Raw genomic sequence first — 18,810 nt, 5'->3', positions numbered from 1 at the left:
CCGTGAAGGGTCCCATGTGGTCCAGGTGGGGTCGGGCTGGAACCGGGGATCCCGTGAAGGGTCCCTTGTGAGCTTGGGAATCCTGTGAGTGTCTGGGCTGGGATCGGGACCCCCGTGAGTGGTCCGGTGAGGAGGCGGGCTGGGGGCTGGGTGGGGTCTCATGAGGGGCCAGGTTGAAGCTGGGGGTTCTGTGAGGGGTCTGGTCTGGGGCTGGGGCCAAAGAGTCCCGTGACGGTTCCAGGTTGGGTCCCCTTGTGGCTGTTACAAGGCAGTCAGGCCCCTGGTGCTGGAGATCCTCTCAGAGCTGTCGGTGCCCACACAGGTGAGCAGTGCTGCCCCTTACTGCAGGCACTCCTGGCCTCCAGGGACCATCACAGGGCTCCGCAGCCTGAGGGACCCCAACGTCCCCAAGGGCTAAGTGCCTGTATTTTTCGTAAAGCATCCCAAGCTTGTCAGATGTGCTGTCTGACCAAAAACATACAAAAATAAGAAAGAGACTCTGAGAACACCCAGTTGCATAGCAAGAAGGTCCTCTTTATTTGTAAAGGGATAATGAGAGTATGGTTGCTCTAAAGTGCTGCCTGTGTCTCTCAAGCATCTCAGGGATAATGGAAGTGTTGGGACCAGGTAGGTGTCAGTGAAACAAATCCACTTTTTAATATCCATAATGAGTTTTCCTGCCTTAAATTTCCTTTTGCCAGCCAAAGCAGCCTTTAGCATTAACAAGGATGATATTGGGAGAGGAAACTCATGTCAGCAGAGATTTCCCAAGATCTTGTGTGGTGCTTCCCTGGGCAGGGCCAGGTACCTCCTACTTGGAGCCACTGAGGAGGTTGAGGGTGTACAGGGCCACAAACAGGGCTGCCACAGCCTCAAAGGGTTGATCTCTAGGGACAGCTGATCCATCTTCCTGGAGCTGCACTCCACTCAGCTCCACCAGGTCAATGGTTAACATCTGTTCCTCCTCATGTGGGAAGGAGAGCAGCTCAGCATCCACATGGAAACTCTCCTTCCCCTTATCCAGGCCATGTTTCAGGAGGATTTCAACCTACACACAACCAAAAAAAAAAAAAAAAAAAAAAAAAAAAAAAAAAAAAAAAAAGGGCAAAATCAGAATTTCAATCATGTGTCAAGATATGACATCACTATTGAAATATTGTTATAATTAACATAGCCCCAGCTCCCCTTGCAAGGAGCCAAGTGATGTGTGTTCTCACCAGCTTCAGCTGTTGGGACACAATCTTCCTTTTCAAGGATTCCAGCAGCAGCAGCAGCTGATCCTCCAGTAACTCTGCAGAAATAAACTGGGTTTGGATCCAGAACCTCCCACCAAGGTTAGTGGTGGGATGGGAATCAAGAGCAGGATAGGAAAGAGTGAAGAGGATGGGAAGGGTGATCATTCCTTGCAGGAAATGCTCCTTTGGTCAAAGGTGTTTTGGATGTTTTAATGGAAATGATTTGTGCAGGCTGAGTGTGAGAGTGATGTGGCTGTCACTCACAGAATGATGGAATAGTGGGCTGGAAGGGATCTCCAAGGATAATTGCTGTCCACCTCCCATCCCTGCACAGGACAATCTCAGCAATGTGAGCATGTGCTGAGAGCACTGTCCAACCCCTGCTGCAGCTCTGTGAGCCTTGGGGCTGTGACCATTCCCTGGGGAGTGTGTTCAGTGCCTGAGCACCCTCTGGGATAAGAACCTGTCCCTGACATCAAGCTAACTGTCCCAGCCACAGCTCCAGCCATTTGCTTGGGTCGTGTCACTGGTCACCAGAGCAGAGATCTGGGCTGCCCCTTGGGAGGAAGCTGTGACCACCCTTGGAGGGAGCAGGAGGCCCTGGATGGGTGCAGAGGGGGTTTCTCTCCTCTCCCCTCCATGGGACTCAGATGTAGATTCCACTTGAGGATGAGGACGAGGAGTATGAGAAGGCAGCAGGAGGGAATGGCAGGACTGGGAGTCATCCCTGCCTCGGCTTCCCTCTTTCAGACCCAAAGGCTCACCATGCAAAGCGTCAAGGACGTAGGTGATTCCCTCTGCCAGCTGAAGGAGACGATCTCTTGGAGAATGCTGTAAGGTGCTGAACAGGGCCTGTAAGTCTGGACTGTCAGTTTTCAGCTCACAACCATCATTTTGCTCAGCAACCTTTTCCATCTGCAAGGAACAAGGAAAAGAAATGTCAGGATCTGAGGGCAGAGGCTGCTGCTTGTCCAGATCAGAGTGATGTGCTGAGTGAGGGAATTTTGGATGGAGATTTGTGGCACAGGTCAGGTGACCTGTGGGGCAAGAGGTGTTGTCCTGCCTGTGTCTGTATTTCTAAATCATGACAGAAAGAAAAGCTGCCCTTACTTTCTGGCTGAGCTCTTGAAGGAGGTTCTTGTCTCTCATCACAGCTTTGATGGCGTTTAAGATGGTGAGCAGCAGGTCAGGAGACAACTCTGAGAAAATTCGGCAGGAGTATTTAACTTCTGTCACCACTACTCCTAATTTTCCTAGTGAGGGACCTGCAAAGCAGAAGGTGTCCAAATCTGTCACTTGAGTTCTAGGAGTTCACAGGCAGCTCTAAACCCAGGGTAGGAAATGCTCGTATGAGTGTTTTTGAAGTGATAAACAATATGGGCAGTTATGATGTCTCAGGGAAGAGGGAAATCCAAGTCACTTCTGTTGATTTGTTTTATGCTGGGAGATTCCATCTTACCCAAAGCAGGTTAAGGTTTGAATGTGGAAGCAGTAAAATACATTACTTACCATCAGCTACATAAGCTGCCGTTCTCACAGCTTCTGCTGGGAAATAATCCAGATCTGAAAGAGGACAAAAGGAACAGTTTTCTATACCAGCCTTCCTAGTGGTGATCACTGACCCAGTTTCCTCCCCGAGTCCTCTCTTCTGAGTAGGAAAGGAAAATAAACACCAAAACTCTGCTCTCTGTCCCATTTATAAACAGGAGCTCTGCAGCTCCTGAAATGTAGATCTGAGACTTCCTTCTTTCCTTTCTTTACTGACCCCTCTCTAAAGAGCATCTTTGACCTTGCTTGGGCTGTGTGACCCTCCCCCACGTGATTTCTGTTCCTTACACTGTCTCCCTCTCCTTGCAAACAAGTTTGGGGTGTGCTGGGGCCAGGTGATTCTTCATAAAATGTTCTTCCTCTTCTGCACCTTTTCTGGAATGGAAGAATTGGTCATTTCTCGAAGTTGCTTACCCCATGCTCCATCTCTGATGTGTATCTGGATGGTCCTGAAGGCCAGGGTGCAGCCCTTGGGTATGACTATGCTTTGTTTATCCTCCCTGGTGCTCTGGACAAAGAAAACAACCAGTTAGAACACCTAGGTGCAGGTATTGGGGAAGGAAGGAGACAGAAGCCAAACCTGTGCACAGAGTGTGGCATAAAGTTTGGTCTTGAAGCCCCCATCTGCCTTGGTGGATTCCTTGTAGATGGCCTCCTCTGAGGCTTCAAGGATTTCAGTGACCAGGTATAGACTGATGTCTCTTTTCTGTAGTTGTCGGATGAAGGAATGATCCATGTTGATTTCCCTAGAAGAGGAAAAATGTTAGGAAGGGTCTGGAGCACAGGAGCAGCTGAGGCAGCTGGGGGGGATAAACCTATTGAAGGGAAGGCTCAGGGGGGTCCTTGTCACTCCATTCCCTGTCTAACCTGGCCTAGTCACAGGGAACTCATGCCCCAAAGTTTTAAGCTGTTGAAAACCCCCGTGTTGATCTGATGTGTGCTGGAGGGGGATGAATGGAGTGTGTGTGCTCCCTTTGTCATTCCTTACCTTTCTCTTCTCAGTGCCTCCAGTGATTCCAGTGATATGCCTTTCTTCTGTGGAGTAATGGAAAACTCTTTGGACAAGGAGGCAGCCCCTTTCAGCTCTACACTGGCAGGATCAAGGGAAATGCTGAGACCTCCATCAGCTTGGTCAGCGCTGGTTTTTGTGAGAGTAAATTGGCTGGAATCTTCCTGGATGCACTCTGGAATAATTCCATGTGTTATGTTAATCAGGACTACACAGACTCACCACTGTAAGTATATCACACACAAGAAAGCTGGAACATGGTAGAGTTCAGCCACAAAAGGTTCAAAAACATTATCTATGATATTTAATAAATTAATGTTGATAAATTTGGGCTTTACCTATGTGTTTACCATCTTCTCCAGGCAGCAGCACATCCTGCAGTGTGAACCCTGTCCTCTGGTAATAGGGAGCTCGGTGAAATACAGTTTTTGGTTTGCTTTTTTTTTTCAGAAGATAGAGAGGCCTGAAGTGCTCGTTGCCTGCGATGCTCTCAACAGGGACCAATTCTTTGCATGGATCCATTTGATTTACAAGGAATTTGGTTGCTTTTTTTAACATTCTGCTGTGATTGAGGTTTTGAAGTGAAGTCAAGGAGATATGTGCCTTGGGAAAGAGGGAACACAAGCTAAGCTGAATTACTTGACATAATAGGAGGACATTGTAACAAAGTGTTACTTTAATGATTAAGATTTCCAAATGAGGACTCAAACCCCCCCCATTGTCCAAGGACACAAGTTTCACAGGGTTGTTACAGGGACTGTTTGGAGAGGAAGCAGCAGGGGCTGTTTGTTGTTCAGCCTGTTCTGCCTTTGCAGGTGAACCCCAGTGATTGTGCAGAGGGAACAGAGCTGGCAGACTCTGAGGATGCTGATTTTGAGGACAAATGTCCCACAAAATAGAGAGAAATCAGCCCTGCCCAGCCTCATTTTGCAGACCCTATTGGTCTGCAGGGGAGAGCTGGTGTTTGAGGGGCAGAAAGAAATCCCTGTTTCATTTCTGAGACAGCTTTATCAGAAAGTTTCGATTTCAGTTTTCTGGTTTTACGGGATGGAGCTGGGGAGGGGAAATTGAGCAATCCAGTCTGGTTTTGGTTGGAAGGGACTTTAAGGCTCATTCTATTCCTCTCCCTGCCATGGTCAGGTACACCTTCAGTCTCCCAGGCTGCTCCAAGCCCCATCCACCCTGGTTATAGACACTTCTAGGAATGGGGGGGGCACAGCTTCTCTGGGCAACCTGTTCTGGCCCCTCAGCACTCTCAGAGACAGGATTTCTTGTCAATATCCCATCTAACCCTCTTTGAGTTTGAACCATTCCAAGATAAATAGCATTGTGTGTTGACTGTAGGTAGGCCTTGCAGAACTCATTCCCTTGTAAGTCTCTGAGAAGAGAAACTAAACAAGAGCACTTAGCAGAGAACTCCCACCAATACTCTCCCCAGTATTATCCCAGCACAGCTCTGGGATAATGCACTTGCCTGTTTATTGGGTGGAGGATGTACAGAGCAGTCTGTGGGGCTGCCGAGCTGATGTAGCCTCTGGAGAGCAGCTGGACGGGGGAGAAGTCCTCTGGTTGTCTGCCGGAGGTGTGCAAGTGTTTGCTAAATACAGGAAACATCAGTTGTACAGGAGACTTGCACTTCCTCAAACCTGGAGCAGAGAGTAAATGCATTTCTCTTACCTTGCTAACGGGGGGCTCCCTGAAGCAACTCCTGGGCAGGGGCAGCGTTCGACCCGATCCGTGCTGGAGGATCTCTGGCTGTTCCCAGCAGCTTGTCAGTTGTTGTTCCCAGCTGTGAGGTCACATCAACAATTTTACATCCTCATCATAAGTGTTCTACTTCCACAAATCAGCCCTTGCTTGCGTAACATTTCCTTTTAAGCCATCGAACGGAGTTTGTTAAAGGGACTGTGGGTAACTCAAACTTCTACAGAAGAGGAGATGTAAGTCCTTTGCTGGAATGTCCCAGACCAGACTGGACAGGAAGCTGTCCCTGCCCCTGGCAGCAGGTGGGACTGGATTGGCTTGAAGGTGCCTTCCAGCCAAACCATCCCATCATTGCATGGTGCAGCTTTATAGAGGCATGTAACACTGCTGTTCTTTGACAGATGGAGAAATGGACTCAGGAGGGGATATTGGCAGAAATTCTTTTCTGTGAGGGTGGTGTGGCCCCAGAATAGGTTTTCCAGAGAAGCTGTGGCTGCCCCATCCCTGGGAGTGTCCAAAGCTAGGCTGGATGTGGCTTGCAGCAACCTGGGATAGTTGAAGGTGTCCCTGCCCATGGCAGGGGGTGGGAATGTCTCTGGAGCCTTAAGGTGCCTTCCAACCTGTGCCATTCCGTCTTTGCTGGATACATTGCCATGCTTGTATGACAGCAAAGGCCATCCAAGAAGATTTCAGGAGGCAAATGCACGTTTTTATCTGAATAATTCACTTTTATTAGTTTCTCTTGGAATACAGTACAAAGGAGTAATCAAAATATTAATGCTTTATTTTAGAAAGTTGTCTTCGTTTCAGAAGACAGGTATGTGCCAGGTAAAGCTGGAGCTTCCCTTGGAATGGAGAATATAAACCACCCCCTCACTTTTTTTCCAATTATAAATTTGCAGTTAAAAGCTTTTAGGCAAAAGATTTTGGAAATAGAAATAGCAGTTCTTTACTAGTATGTATAATAAAGCAAGCAAACAAACAAAAAAAAACCAACTACAGCACCGATAACAAAAACAGCACCAAAAACCTTGAGGACTTTGCTTCACAAAAACCCAGGGCAGTTTGGTCTCAGTGCTTTTGTAGGATCCTCAGAGCACTAAGGTGGAAACAGTGGAGAAGTCCCGGGCAGGTAGCTGGAGTGGCAGAGTGTCCCAACTGTAGCAAGAGGAGCAGTGCCCATGAAACTGCGATGGTGGGGCAGGGCTGGCCCAGCTCCTGCAGGGCAGCAGAGAAGCTCAGAATTCCAGGGAGAGCAGATGATGGTAGATTTTTCAGGAGTGGACTCCTCCAGAGAGAGTGAACTCAGCAAGCAGCAACTCAGCCGTTCTCTCTCCCCCAAACACTGAAAAAACCAGTGTGCCAAGCTGCCTCAAGCTGTGTCCTTTACCTGCCCCAAAAACTCCGTTATCTTCTTTTCTGAGCTTTTACCACCCCTTTGTTTTTTGTTAAATAGTCTTAAGTATGACACTTAGTCTCCTTGGTAACTTATGGGGAAAAAATTCTTTAGAGTAAAAAGGAACAAACCTAACCCCCAAGGAAAGTTCTCTGCATGAGACTCCTGTATCTACAGCAAGGGCCCTTATTTCTGGTACAGCCTCAGTCCTGAGGTTGTCAGATGTGCCATGGGACCAAAAAGACAAAAAACTAGGAAAATGCCTTTGAGAACACCTAGTTGCTTGGCAAGAAGCTGCTCTTTATTTATAAAATTATAATGAGAGGTTTTGTTGTGTTTCTCTCAAGTGCTGCCCATGTTTCTTGAGCATCCTGTGGAGATGGGACCAGGGATGGGTCAGTGAAACCTCCAGAATACCCCCACTTCCTACAACCAGCAGTTAATGGAAGTTATTGCTGAACCAGAGGGGGACCAGGGTGAATCACTGCTGATGTTTTCCTTTGGCTTTTGTTCCCTTTTCATTTCCTCCCTTTTCCTCTACATTATCCTCTACATTAGCCTTTCCATGTTCTTTCCCTTTCCCCTTGCATCTCCCTTCCCTCTGCATTCCCTTCTCCTTTCCATTCCCTTTGCCCTTCCCTTTCCCATTTCCTGATTTCAGAAGCAGCAGCAGCATTTTGAGGGAAGCAGGATTACATGAGGCACCTGTGCCAGGCCTGTGATTATTGGAGGTTGTGGATTTTTCCTGAATGTCCCTCAGCATTCTTGGGGAGACAGACACAAAATCACTTTGATATTCAGCCTTTAGCATCCATAATTGATTTTCCAGCCTTAAATATGATTTTGCCAGCCAAAGCAGCCTTGAGCATCAACAAGAACACTATTGGGAGAGAAACCTCATGTCAGCAGAGATTTCCCAAGATCTTGTGTGGTGCTTCCCTGGGCAGGGCCAGGTACCTCCTACTTGGAGCCACTCAGGAGGTTGAGGGTGTACAGGGCCACAAACAGGGCTGCCACGGCCTCAAAGGGTTGATCCCTAGGGACAGCCGATTCATCTTCCTGGAGCTGCACTCCACTCAGCTCCACCAGGGCAATGGTTAACATCTGTTCCTCCTCATGTGGGAAGGAGAGCAGCTCAGCATCCACATGGAAACTCTCATTCCCCTTATCCACACCACATTCTAAGAGGGTTGAAACCTTCACAGAAACAACAACAAAAAACCAAAATCAGAATTTCAATCATGTGTCAACATATGACATCACTATTGAAATGTTGTTATAATTAACATAGCCCCAGCCTCCCCTTGCAAGGAGCCAAGTGATGTGTGTTCTCACCAGCTTCAGCTGTTGAGACACAATCTTCCTTTCCAAGGATTCCAGCAGCAGCAGCAGCTGATCCTCCAGTAACTCTGCAGAAATAAACTGGGTTTGGATTCAGAACCTCCCACCAAGGTTAGTGGTGGGATGGGAATCAAGAGCAGGATGGGAAAGAGTGAAGAGGATGGGAAGGGTGATAATTCCTTGTAGGAAATGCTCCTTTGGCCAAAGGTATTTTGGATCTTTTAATGGAAATGATTTGTGCAGGCTGAGTGTGAGAGTGATGTGGCTGTCACTCACAGAATGATGGAATAGTGGGCTGGAAGGGATCTCCAAGGATAATTGCTGTCCACCTCCCATCCCTGCACAGGACAATCTCAGCAATGTGAGCATGTGCTGAGAGCACTGTCCAACCCCTGCTGCAGCTCTGTGAGCCTTGGGGCTGTGACCATTCCCTGGGGAGTGTGTTCAGTGCCTGAGCACCCTCTGGGATAAGAACCTGTCCCTGACATCAAGCTAACTGTCCCAGCCACAGCTCCAGCCATTTGCTTGGGTCGTGTCACTGGTCACCAGAGCAGAGATCTGGGCTGCCCCTTGGGAGGAAGCTGTGACCACCCTTGGAGGGAGCAGGAGGCCCTGGATGGGTGCAGAGGGGGTTTCTCTCCTCTCCCCTCCATGGGACTCAGATGTAGATTCCACCTGAGGACAAGGAGCAGTATGAGAAGGCAGCAGGAGGGAATGGCAGGACTGGGAGTCATCCCTGCCTCGACTTCCCTCTTTCAGACCCAAAGGCTCACCATGCAAAGCGTCAAGGACGTAGGTGATTCCCTCTGCCAGCTGAAGGAGACGATCTCTTGGAGAATGCTGTAAGGTGCTGAACAGGGCCTGTAAGTCTGGACTGTCAGTTTTCAGCTCATAACCACCATTTTGCTCAGCAACCTCTTCCATCTGCAAGGAACAAGGAAAAGAAATGTCAGGATCTGAGGGCAGAGGCTGCTGCCTGTCCATATCAGAGAGATGTGCTGAGTTAAGGAATTTTGGATGGAGATTTGTGGCACAGGTCAGGTGACCTGTGGGGCAAGAGGTGTTGTCCTGCCTGTGTCTGTATTTCTAAATCATGACAGAAAGAAAAGCTGCCCTTACTTTCTGGCTGAGCTCTTGAAGGAGGTTCTTGTCTCTCATCACAGCTTTGATGGCGTTTAAGATGGTGAGCAGCAGGTCAGGAGACAACTCTGAGAAAATTCGGCAGGAGTATTCAACTTCTTTCTCCACTATTTGTTTTCCTGAGAGAGCTGAAAAGCAGAAGGAGTCCAAATGTGTCACTTGGCTTCTAGGAGTCTACAGGCATTTCTAAGGCCAGAGTATGAAACACTGTTATGAGTGTTTTTGAAGTGATTAAGAATTTGGGCAGTTGTGATGTCTCAGGGAAGAGGCAAATGGAAATCACTTCTCTTGATTTGGTTTATGCTGGGAGATTCCATCTTACCCAAAACAGGTAAAAGTTGTGCAAGGGGAAGTTCTGAAATACATTACATATCCTCACCTTGTAAACTTCGGATTACCATTACTTCCATCGGGATATGACCCAGATCTGAAAGAGAAAAAAAAAAGACATTTACTGTGTTTTATGCCTGCTTTCCCACAGCTGGTCACCCACCCTGTTTTCACCTTGATTCTTTTCCTCTGAGTAGAAAATAAAGAAACCCAAACTCTCCTCTCTGTGCCATTTATCAGCAGGAGCTTTGCATTTCCTGAAAAATAAATCTGACACTTCCTTCTTTCCTTTTCTTACTGAGCCCTCCCCAAACAGCATCTTTCTTATGTAGCTCTTTGACCTTTCTTGGGCTGTGTGGCCTCTCCCAGGTGATTTCTGTTCCTCACACTGCCTCCCTATCCTTGCATACAAGTTTAGGAAGTGCTGGGGCCAGGTGATTCTTCACAAAATGTTCTTCCTTTTGTGCATCATTTCTGGAATGGACGAATTGGTCATTTCTGGAAGTTACTTACACCATGCTCCATCTCTAATATGTAGTTGGGTAGTCCTGAAGGCCAGGGTGCAGCCCTTGGGTATGACTATGCCTTGGTTGTTCTCTCTGGTTACCTGGTCAAGGAAAACAACCTCTTAGCACACCTGGGTGCAGGTGTTGGGGAAGGAAGGAAAGAGATTCCAAACCTTTGCAAATAACGCAGCATAAAGCCTGGCCATGAAGCCTCCACCTGTCTTACTGCATTCCTTGTACTCAGCCTCTTCCGAGGCCTCGAGAGTTTCAGTGACCACGTAAAGATCAGTGTCTGTTCTCCGTAGTTGTTGGATGAAGGAATGATCCATGTTGACGTTCCTAAAAGAGGAGAAGGATGGGATGGGTCTGGAGCACCACCAGCAGATGACATAGCTGGGGGGATGTGTTGGTTTTCCATGGCCTGATTTTTGGTAACAGGGGTCCACAGAGGTGGCTTCTGTGAGAAGCTGCCAGAAGCTTCCGCCATATCCAGCAGAGCCAATCCCTGATGACACTGAAGATGGAAATGCTGCTGGCCAAGGCTGGGCCAATTAGAGTTGTTGGTAACATCTCTGTGATAACAGACTTAAGGAGAAAATCAAAACAAATTGGGACACAGATTTTTCCTAGCCAGAGAAGAGGAGGAGGTGAGAACATGTGAGGGAAACAGCATGGAGCCACCAAGGGCAGTGGAGAAGGAGGGGCAGGAGGTGCTGCAGGTGCCAGAGCCAAGATTCCTCTGCAGGCTGTGCTGAGACCATGGTGGAGCAGCTGTGCCCCTGCAGGCCATAGGGATCCACAGGGGATGCAGAGATCCACCCACAGCCCATGGGGAGGTGCCCATGCTGGAGCAGGTGGATGGCTGGAGGAGGCTGTGATCCAGTGGGAGACCCAGTGGAGAGAGGGGGCCCTGCTCCCAGGCTGGAGCAGCCTGTCCCTGGAGGACTGCACCTGTGGAAGGGTGACCCAGAGCACAGCAGTTCTGAGAGGACTGCTGCCCATGGGAAGGATTGCTGTTACAGCAGTTTTGGCAGGACTGCTGCTGGTGAGATTTGGAACCACTGCTGGAGAAGTTCATGGAGAACTGTCTCCCATGGGAAGGGAGCCCCACAGCGTAGCAGGGGAAGGACTCCTCTCCCTGAGCAGCAGAAGAAAACCTTGGGTGAGGAAGTGACCAAAATCTTTCCTGGGCACTGTCGGTGGCAAGGAGGGAGGGGCTTGGGAGCAAAAAGGTGTTTTTAAGAACTTAGTTAACTTCTCATTATCCTCCTCTGATTCTGTGGGTAATAAACTCAATTTGTATGTCTACGTTGAGCCTGTTTTGCCCTTTCAGTGTTTTTTCAAGGTCCTTATATCAAGTCATGAAGCATTTCTTAAATTTTTTGTCACCTCTGCACAGCTGAATCATGGAATTGCGTGAGTGACTTTTGGCAGTACCTGGCATTTGGCCAGTGTCACAACAACAGTGGGATAAGCCTGTAGATGAAGAGGTTCAGTGGGACCTTGTCACTCCATTTCCTGTCTAACCTGGCCTAGTTAGGGGAAAATCATGCCTTAAGGTCTTAATCTTGGGTTTAGTCTGTTGAAAACCTATTGTTGACCTGGTGTGTGCAAGAGGGGGTTGACTGGAGCATGTGTGCTCCCTATGTCCTTCCTTACCTCTCTCTTCTCAATTCCTCCAGTGACTGCAGTGACATGCTCTTCTTCTGTAGCTTGATAGAAAACACATTGGACAAGGAGGCAGCTCCTTGCAGCCCTACACTTGCATGGTCAACTGAAATGTTGACATCTCCATCAGCTTGGTCAGCGCTGGTTTGTGTGAGAGTAAATTGGCTGGAAACTTCTAGGATGGGCTCTGAAATAAATCCATGTGTTATGTTAAGCAGGACTACACAGACTCAGCACTGTAAGTATATCACACACAGGAAAGCTGGAACTTGGTAGAGTTCAGCCACAAAAGGTTCAAAAACATTATCTATGGTATTTGATAAATTCATAGTGATAAATGTATGCTTTACCTGTCATTTTGGTATCTTTTCCAGGCAGCAGCACATCCTGCAGTGTGAACCGTGAATGCTGGTAGTAGGGATCTGGGTGGAATATGCGTTTGGGTTTTCTTTTTTTTATCAGCAGACAGAGAGGCCTGAAGTGCTCATTGTGTGCAATGCTCTCGACAGGGACCAATTCCTCTCCTGGATCCATTTCATTTACGATGAATTTGGTGAGTTTTTTAAACATTCTGCTGTGATTGAGGTTTTGAAGCGACACCAAGGAGATTTGTGCCTTGGGAAAGAGGGAACACAATTTAAGCCAAAATAGTTGAATCACAGAATCACAGAATGAACTAGGTTGGAAAAGACTTTTGAGATCATCTAGTCCAACCTACGACCAAACACTTCTTTATCATGGCACTGATTAACATGTCCAGTCTTTTTTTAAACACACTTAGGGATGATTACTCCTCCACCTCTCTGGGCAGAGGATCCCAGGGACCATTCAGTCTTTCAGTGAAAAATATTATTCTCATGTGTATGCTTAAGTTCCCCTGGCACAGCTTAAAGCAGAGCATTGTAACAAGGTCTTAAATTTAATTATTAAGAAGTTTTCAAAAGAATTACTGATATTACCTAGGGACACAATGTTCACAGCCTTGTTAGGGATTGTTTGGAGAGGAAGCAGCAGGGGCTGTTGTTTGGCCTGGTCTCCCTTTGCTAGTGAACTCCAGTGACTCTGCAGAGAGAACAGAGCAGGCAGACTCTGAGGATGCTGATTTTAGGGACAAATGTCAACCAAAAGAGAGAGAAATCAGCCCAGTCCAGCTCCTCGAGCAGACCCTGTTGGTCTGCAGGGGAGAGCTGGTGTTTGAGGGGCAGAAAGAAATCCCTGTTTCATTTCTGAGACACCTTGTTTTTATCAGAAAGTTTCAACTTCACTTTTTTTGCTGTTTTATGGAATGGAGTTGGAGAGGAGAAATTGAACAATCCAGAATGGGTTGGGTGCGAAGGCTCATCCTATTCCTCTCCTTAACATGGTCAGAGACACCTTCCACTATCACAGGTTGCTCCAAGCCCCGTCCAGCCTGGCTTTGGACACTGCCCGGGATGTGGGTCAGTCGGTGCCAGAGCCTGACCACCCTCACACGGAGGAATTTCTTCCCTGTGTCCCTGCATCTAACCCTAGTTGCTTTCAGTTACAACCATGGCAAAGGCAAAAAGCTTTGTGTGCACAATGTTAGTAGCGCTTCCGGGCTCTTTCCCTTGGGAGCCTCAAAGAAGAAAAGAGAAACTAAACAAGAGCACTTAAAGAACAAAGCTCCCGCCAATCCTCTGCCCTGCCCAAAGCTCTGGGATAATGCACTTCCGTGTTTGTGGGGCGGGAGCGCAGAGCAGACCGCGGGGCTGCCGAGCTGATGTGGCCTCTGGAGAGCAGCTGGACTGGGGAGAAGTCCTCTGGCTGTCTGCCGGAGGTGTGCAAGCGTTTGCTAAGTATAGGAAACATCAGTTGTACAGGAGACTTGCACTTCCTCAAACCCGGAGCAGAAAGTGAATGCATTTCTCTTACTTTGCTAACGGGGGGCGGAGTACCCTGAAGCAACTCCTGGGCAGGAGCAGCGTTCGACCCGATCCGTGCTGGAGGATCCCAGCAGCTTGTCAGGAGTTGTTCCCAGTTGTGAGATCACTTCAGCACTTTTACACCCCCAGCCCGTGTTCCCCCTCGACAAATCAGCTGCTGCCTGCGTAAAACTTCCTTTTTAAGTCATCAAACTGCGTCTCTTAAAGGGGCTGTGGGTAAATGAAACTTTGACAGATGCAGGAGATGTAAGTCCATTGCTGAAAAGTCCCAGACCAGACTGGATAGGAAGCTGTCCCTGCCCCTGGCAGCAGGTGGGACTGGATTGGCTTGAAGATGCCTTCCAGCCAAACCATCCCATCATTCCATGATTCAACTTTATAGAGGCATGTAACACTGCTGTTCTTTGACAGATGGAGAAATGGACTGGAGATACTGACACAAAATTCCTCCCTGTGAAGTAGGTTGAGAGCCTGGCACAGCTTTTCCAGAGAAGCTGTGGCTGCCCCATCCCTGGGAGTGTCCAAAGGCAGGTTGGATGTGGCTTGCAGCAACCTGGGATAGTCGAAGGTGTCCCTGCCCATGGCAGGGGATGGGAATGTCCCTGGAACCTTCAGGTGCCTTCCAACCTGGGCCATTCCATGTTTCCTGGATACCTTGCCATGCTTGTACGACAGCAAAAGCCATTCAGGTGAAAATTCCAGGAGGGAAATGCATGTTTTTATCTGAATACTTCACTTTTATTAGTTTCTCTTGGAATCCAGTACAGAGGAGTTATCAAAATATTCATGCTTTATTTGAGGAAGTTCTCTGCCTGAGATGGCTATATCCATAGCAATGGCCCTTATTTCATTGACAACCTCATTCCTGAGGTTGTCAAATGTGCCATGGGACTTGATGCATTAAATTAAGAAATTGCATTTGAGAACACTCAGTTGCATAGCAAGAAGCTGGTCTTTATCTATAAAATGATAATGAGAGTGTTTATTGTGTTTCTCTGAAATGCTGCCTGTGTTTCTTGAGAATCTGGTGGAGATGGCAGCAGTGAGGTGTCAGTGAAATCTTTGGAATACCACCATTTCCTACAACCAGCAGTTAATGGAAGTTATTGCTGAACCAGAGGGGGACCAGGGTGAATCACTGCTGATGTTTTCCTTTGGCTTTTGTTTCCTTTTCATTTCCTCCCCTTTCCGCTGCATTTAATTTTTTCATTTGTATGTCCCTTTCCCTTGCATCTCCCCCTTTCCCCTCTGCATTCCCTTTCTCTTTCCATTTCATTTGTCCTTCCCTTTCTCATTTCCTGATTGCAGAAGCATCAGCAACATTTTGAGGGAAGCAGGATTACATGAGGCACCTGTGCCAGGCCTGTGATTATTTGAGTTTGTGGATTTTCCTTGATGTCCCTCAGTATTCTTGGGGAGACAGACACACAAATCCACTGATATTCAGCCTTTAGCATCCATAATAGATTTTCCAGCCTTAAATATGCTTTTGCCAGCCAAAGCAGCCTTGAGCATCAAAAAGGATGATATTGAGAGAGAAAACTCTCTTATCAGAAAGAATTCACCAATATCTTGTGTGGAGCTTCCCTGGGCAGGGCCAGGTACCTCCTACGGGGAGCCACTCAGGAGGTTGAGGGTGTACAGGGCCACAAACAGGGCTGCCACAGCCTCAAAGGCTATATTCCTACGGAGAGCTAATCCATCTCCCTGGAGCTTCACTCCACTCAGATCCACCAGGGCAATGGTTAACCTCTGATCCTCCATGTGTGGGAAGGAGAGCAGCTCAGCATTAACGTGGAAAAGCCATATCCCATACTTCAGGTCATGTGTCAGTAGGTTTTCAACCTTTAAACAAGTAAAAAATCAAAATCAAGATTTTAACAAGTAGAGAAGTTGTGACATCACTATGGAAATGTTACTAGAATTAAAATAGTCTGCACCCCCTTGCAAGGAGCCAAGTATGATGTGTGTTCTCACCAGCTTCAGCTGTTGGGACACAATCTTCCTTTCCAAGGATTCCAGCAGCAGCAGCAGCTGATCCTCCAGTAACTCTGCAGAAATAAACTGGGTTTGGATCCAGAACCTCCCACCAAGGTTAGTGGTGGGATGGGAATTGAGAGCAGGATGGGAAAGAGTGAAGAGGATGGGAAGGGTGATCATTCCTTGTAGGAAATGCTCCTTTGGTTAAAGGTGTTTTAGATGTTCTAATAGAAATGATTTGTGCAGGCTGAGTGTGAGAGTGATGTGGCTGTTACTCACAGAATGATGGAATAGTGGGCTGGAAGGTGTGGAGAGTCTTGCTACAGAGTGGCTGCATAGAAAAGGCCACGATGCTATGCAGCTGGTTGGAATTTAGACATCATGGTCGGAATGTAACAACAGAATGTACATCCTGCTTGTGTGATAAGTTGTAGCTGCAAGATAAGGGAACTGAAGGACATGATAAGGAACTTGTGGTTGTTGCTAAGAGACATGTATGTAGTACTTAGGTAAGGATGTAGGCACCAATAAGAATGTTCACTTTGTGCATATGTATGAGCTAATTACTGTCTGTATAAGTATGATAACTTTGGAGCAATAAATCGAGACCTGCTGACCATGATAGCATGAGGCTGGCTCCCACGACTCCGACAGGAAGGGATCTCCAAGGATAATTGCTGTCCACCTCCCATCCCTGCACAGGACAATCTCAGCAATGTGAGCATGTGCTGAGAGCACTGTCCAAACCCTGCTGCAGCTCTGTGAGCCTTGGGGCTGTGACCATTCCCTGGGGAGTGTGTTCAGTGCCTGAGCACCCTCTGGGATAAGAACCTGTCCCTGACATCAAGCTAACTGTCCCAGCCACAGCTCCAGCCATTTGCTTGGGTCGTGTCACTGGTCACCAGAGCAGAGATCTGGGCTGCCCCTTGGGAGGAAGCTGTGACCACCCTTGGAGGGAGCAGGAGGCCCTGGATGGGTGCAGAGGGGGTTTCTCTCCTCTCCCCTCCATGGGACTCAGATGTAGATTCCACCTGAGGACAAGGAGCAGTATGAGAAGGCAGCAGGAGGGAATGGCAGGACTGGGAGTCATCCCTGCTTCGACTTCCCTCTTTCAGACCCAAAGGCTCACCATGCAAAGCGTCAAGGACGTAGGTGATTCCCTCTGCCAGCTGAAGGAGACGATCTCTTGGAGAATGCTGTAAGGTGCTGAACAGGGCCTGTAAGTCTGGACCCTCAGTTTTCAGCTCACAACCATCATTTTGCTCAGGAACCTCTTCCATCTGCAAGGAACAAGGAAAAGAAATGTCAGGATCTGTGGGCAGAGACTGCTGCTTGTCCATATCAGAGAGATGTGCTGAGTGAGGGAATTTTGGATGGAGATTTGTGGCACAGGTCAGGTGACCTGTGGGGCAAGAGGTGTTGTCCTGGATGTGTCTGTATTTCTAAATCATGGCAGTAAGAAAAGCAGCCCTTACTTTCTGGCTGAGCTCTTGAAGGAGGTTCTTGTCTCTCATCACAGCTTTGATGGTGTTTAAGATGGTGAGCATCAGGTCAGGAGTCAACTCTGAGAAAATTCGGCAGGAGTATTTAATTTCTGTCACTGTCTCTGCTTCTCCTAATTTTCTCTCTGAGAGACCTGCAAAGCAGAAAGAGTCCAAATGTGTCACTTGAGTTCTAGGAGTTCACAGGCAGCTCTAAACACAGAATTTGCAACAGCTGTATAAGTGTTTTTGAAGTTATAAATGTATTTGGGCAGTTGTGATGTCTCAGGGAAGAGGCAAATGCAAATAATTTCTTTGGATTTGTTTTATGCTGGGAGATTTCATCTTACCCAAAGCAGGTAAAAGTTGTGCAAGTTGAAGCTCTGAAGTACATTACTTTGCTCACCTTGTCTAACTGGCTTTATCCTGTCTTCTATTGGGAAATAACACAGATCTGAAAGAGGATAAAAAGGACGTTTATTGTATTCTATACCTGCCTTCCCGCTCTTCTCACTTTGATTCTTCAGAGTAGAAACGAAACAATCCCACAGTGTTCTCTCTGTGCCATTTATCAGCAGGAGCTTTACAGCTCCTGAAAAGTAAATCTGACACTTCCTTCTTTCCTTTATTTACTGACCCCTCCCAAAACAGCACCTTTCTTGTGTTACTCTTTGACCTTGCTTGGGCTGTGTGGCCTCTCCCAGGTGATTTCTGTTCCTCACACTGCCTCCCTCTCTTTGCAGACAAGTTTAGGATGTATCTGGGGCCAGGTGATTCTTCATAAAATGTTCTTCCACTTCTGCACATTTTGTGGAATGGAAGAATTGGTCATTTCTGGAAGCTGCTTACCCCATGCTCCATCTTTAATGTGTATCTGGATGATCCTGAAGGCCAGGGTGCAGCCCTTGGGTATGACTATGCTTTGGATGTTCTCTCTGGTAGCCTGGCCAAGAAAAACAGCCAGTTAGAATAGCCGGGTTCAGGTGGAAGGAAGGGGAAGGACAGGAAAGGGAAGCAAAACCTGTGCAGAGAGTGTGGTGTAAAGTTTGGTCTTGAAGCCCCCGCCTGCATTGGTGGATTCCTTGTACTCAGCCTCTTCTGATGCTTTGAGAGTTTCAGTGACTACAAACAGCTCAATGCCTGTTCTCTGTAGTTGTTGGATGAAGGAATGGTCCAGGTTGATTTTCCTAAATAAGAAGGATAGGATGGGTCTGGAGCACCAAGAGTACCTCATGCAGCTGGGGGGATGTGTTGGTTTTCCATGGCCTGGAGTCTGGTAACAGGGGTCCACAGAGGTGGCTTCTGTGAGAAGCTGCCAGAAGCTTCCACCACGTCCAGCAGAGCCAATCCCTAATGACACTGAAGATGGAAATGCTGCTGGCCAAGGCTGGGCCAATTAGAGATGTTGGTAACATCCCTGTGATAACAGACTTAAGGAGAAAATCAAAACAAATTGGGACACAGATTTTTCCTAGCCAGAGAAGAGGAGGAGGTGAGAACATGTGAGGGAAACAGCATGGAGCCACCAAGGGCAGTGGAGAAGGAGGGGCAGGAGGTGCTGCAGGTGC

General features: G+C 47.8%; 2 protein-coding genes and 1 long non-coding RNA gene across 5 annotated transcripts; 1 reads left to right on the top strand and 2 right to left on the bottom strand.

Annotated features, from left to right (window-relative positions):
• Positions 1 to 513: 513 nt before the first annotated feature.
• LOC136372228 (gasdermin-A3-like) lies at positions 514 to 14,047 on the bottom strand. 3 transcript variants are annotated; one of them, XM_066336742.1, is made up of 10 exons: positions 13,771 to 14,047; positions 12,228 to 12,492; positions 3,772 to 3,967; positions 3,364 to 3,529; positions 3,198 to 3,291; positions 2,745 to 2,798; positions 2,346 to 2,500; positions 2,000 to 2,150; positions 1,218 to 1,291; positions 514 to 1,048 (listed from the first exon to the last, which is right to left on the bottom strand). In XM_066336742.1, exons 2-10 carry the CDS (start codon positions 12,445 to 12,447, stop codon positions 812 to 814), a joined length of 1,347 nt encoding a protein of 448 aa, XP_066192839.1. In that variant the 5' UTR covers positions 12,448 to 12,492; positions 13,771 to 14,047; the 3' UTR covers positions 514 to 811. The 3 variants fall into 3 exon arrangements, with proteins under 3 accessions (XP_066192839.1, XP_066192841.1, XP_066192840.1); XM_066336744.1 differs by lacking the exons at positions 12,228 to 12,492; positions 13,771 to 14,047 and adding an exon at positions 4,131 to 4,686; XM_066336743.1 differs by lacking the exons at positions 514 to 1,048; positions 1,218 to 1,291; positions 2,000 to 2,150; ... (4 more) ...; positions 3,772 to 3,967; positions 13,771 to 14,047 and adding exons at positions 6,200 to 8,089; positions 8,228 to 8,301; positions 9,007 to 9,157; ... (3 more) ...; positions 10,383 to 10,548; positions 11,869 to 12,064 and having other exon boundaries at positions 12,228 to 12,739.
• LOC136372232 (uncharacterized) lies at positions 3,916 to 4,347 on the top strand. The gene is made up of 2 exons (XR_010745456.1): positions 3,916 to 4,018; positions 4,243 to 4,347. It is a non-coding gene; the product is annotated as an uncharacterized lncRNA (long non-coding RNA).
• A 450-nt stretch (positions 14,048 to 14,497) lies between the features above and the next one.
• On the bottom strand, positions 14,498 to 18,476 carry LOC136372092 (gasdermin-A2-like). The gene is made up of 7 exons (XM_066336556.1): positions 18,472 to 18,476; positions 18,264 to 18,429; positions 18,092 to 18,185; positions 17,237 to 17,397; positions 16,891 to 17,041; positions 15,759 to 15,832; positions 14,498 to 15,626 (listed from the first exon to the last, which is right to left on the bottom strand). Exons 1-7 carry the CDS (start codon positions 18,474 to 18,476, stop codon positions 15,390 to 15,392), a joined length of 888 nt encoding a protein of 295 aa, XP_066192653.1. The 3' UTR covers positions 14,498 to 15,389.
• Between the last annotated feature and the right edge of the window lie 334 nt (positions 18,477 to 18,810).

This window comes from Sylvia atricapilla, chromosome 27, assembly GCF_009819655.1.
Source record: "Sylvia atricapilla isolate bSylAtr1 chromosome 27, bSylAtr1.pri, whole genome shotgun sequence".
Taxonomy (NCBI): Eukaryota; Metazoa; Chordata; class Aves; order Passeriformes; family Sylviidae; genus Sylvia; species Sylvia atricapilla.
Note: the sequence above shows the minus strand (reverse complement) of the source record. Positions and strands in the feature narration are given on the sequence as shown.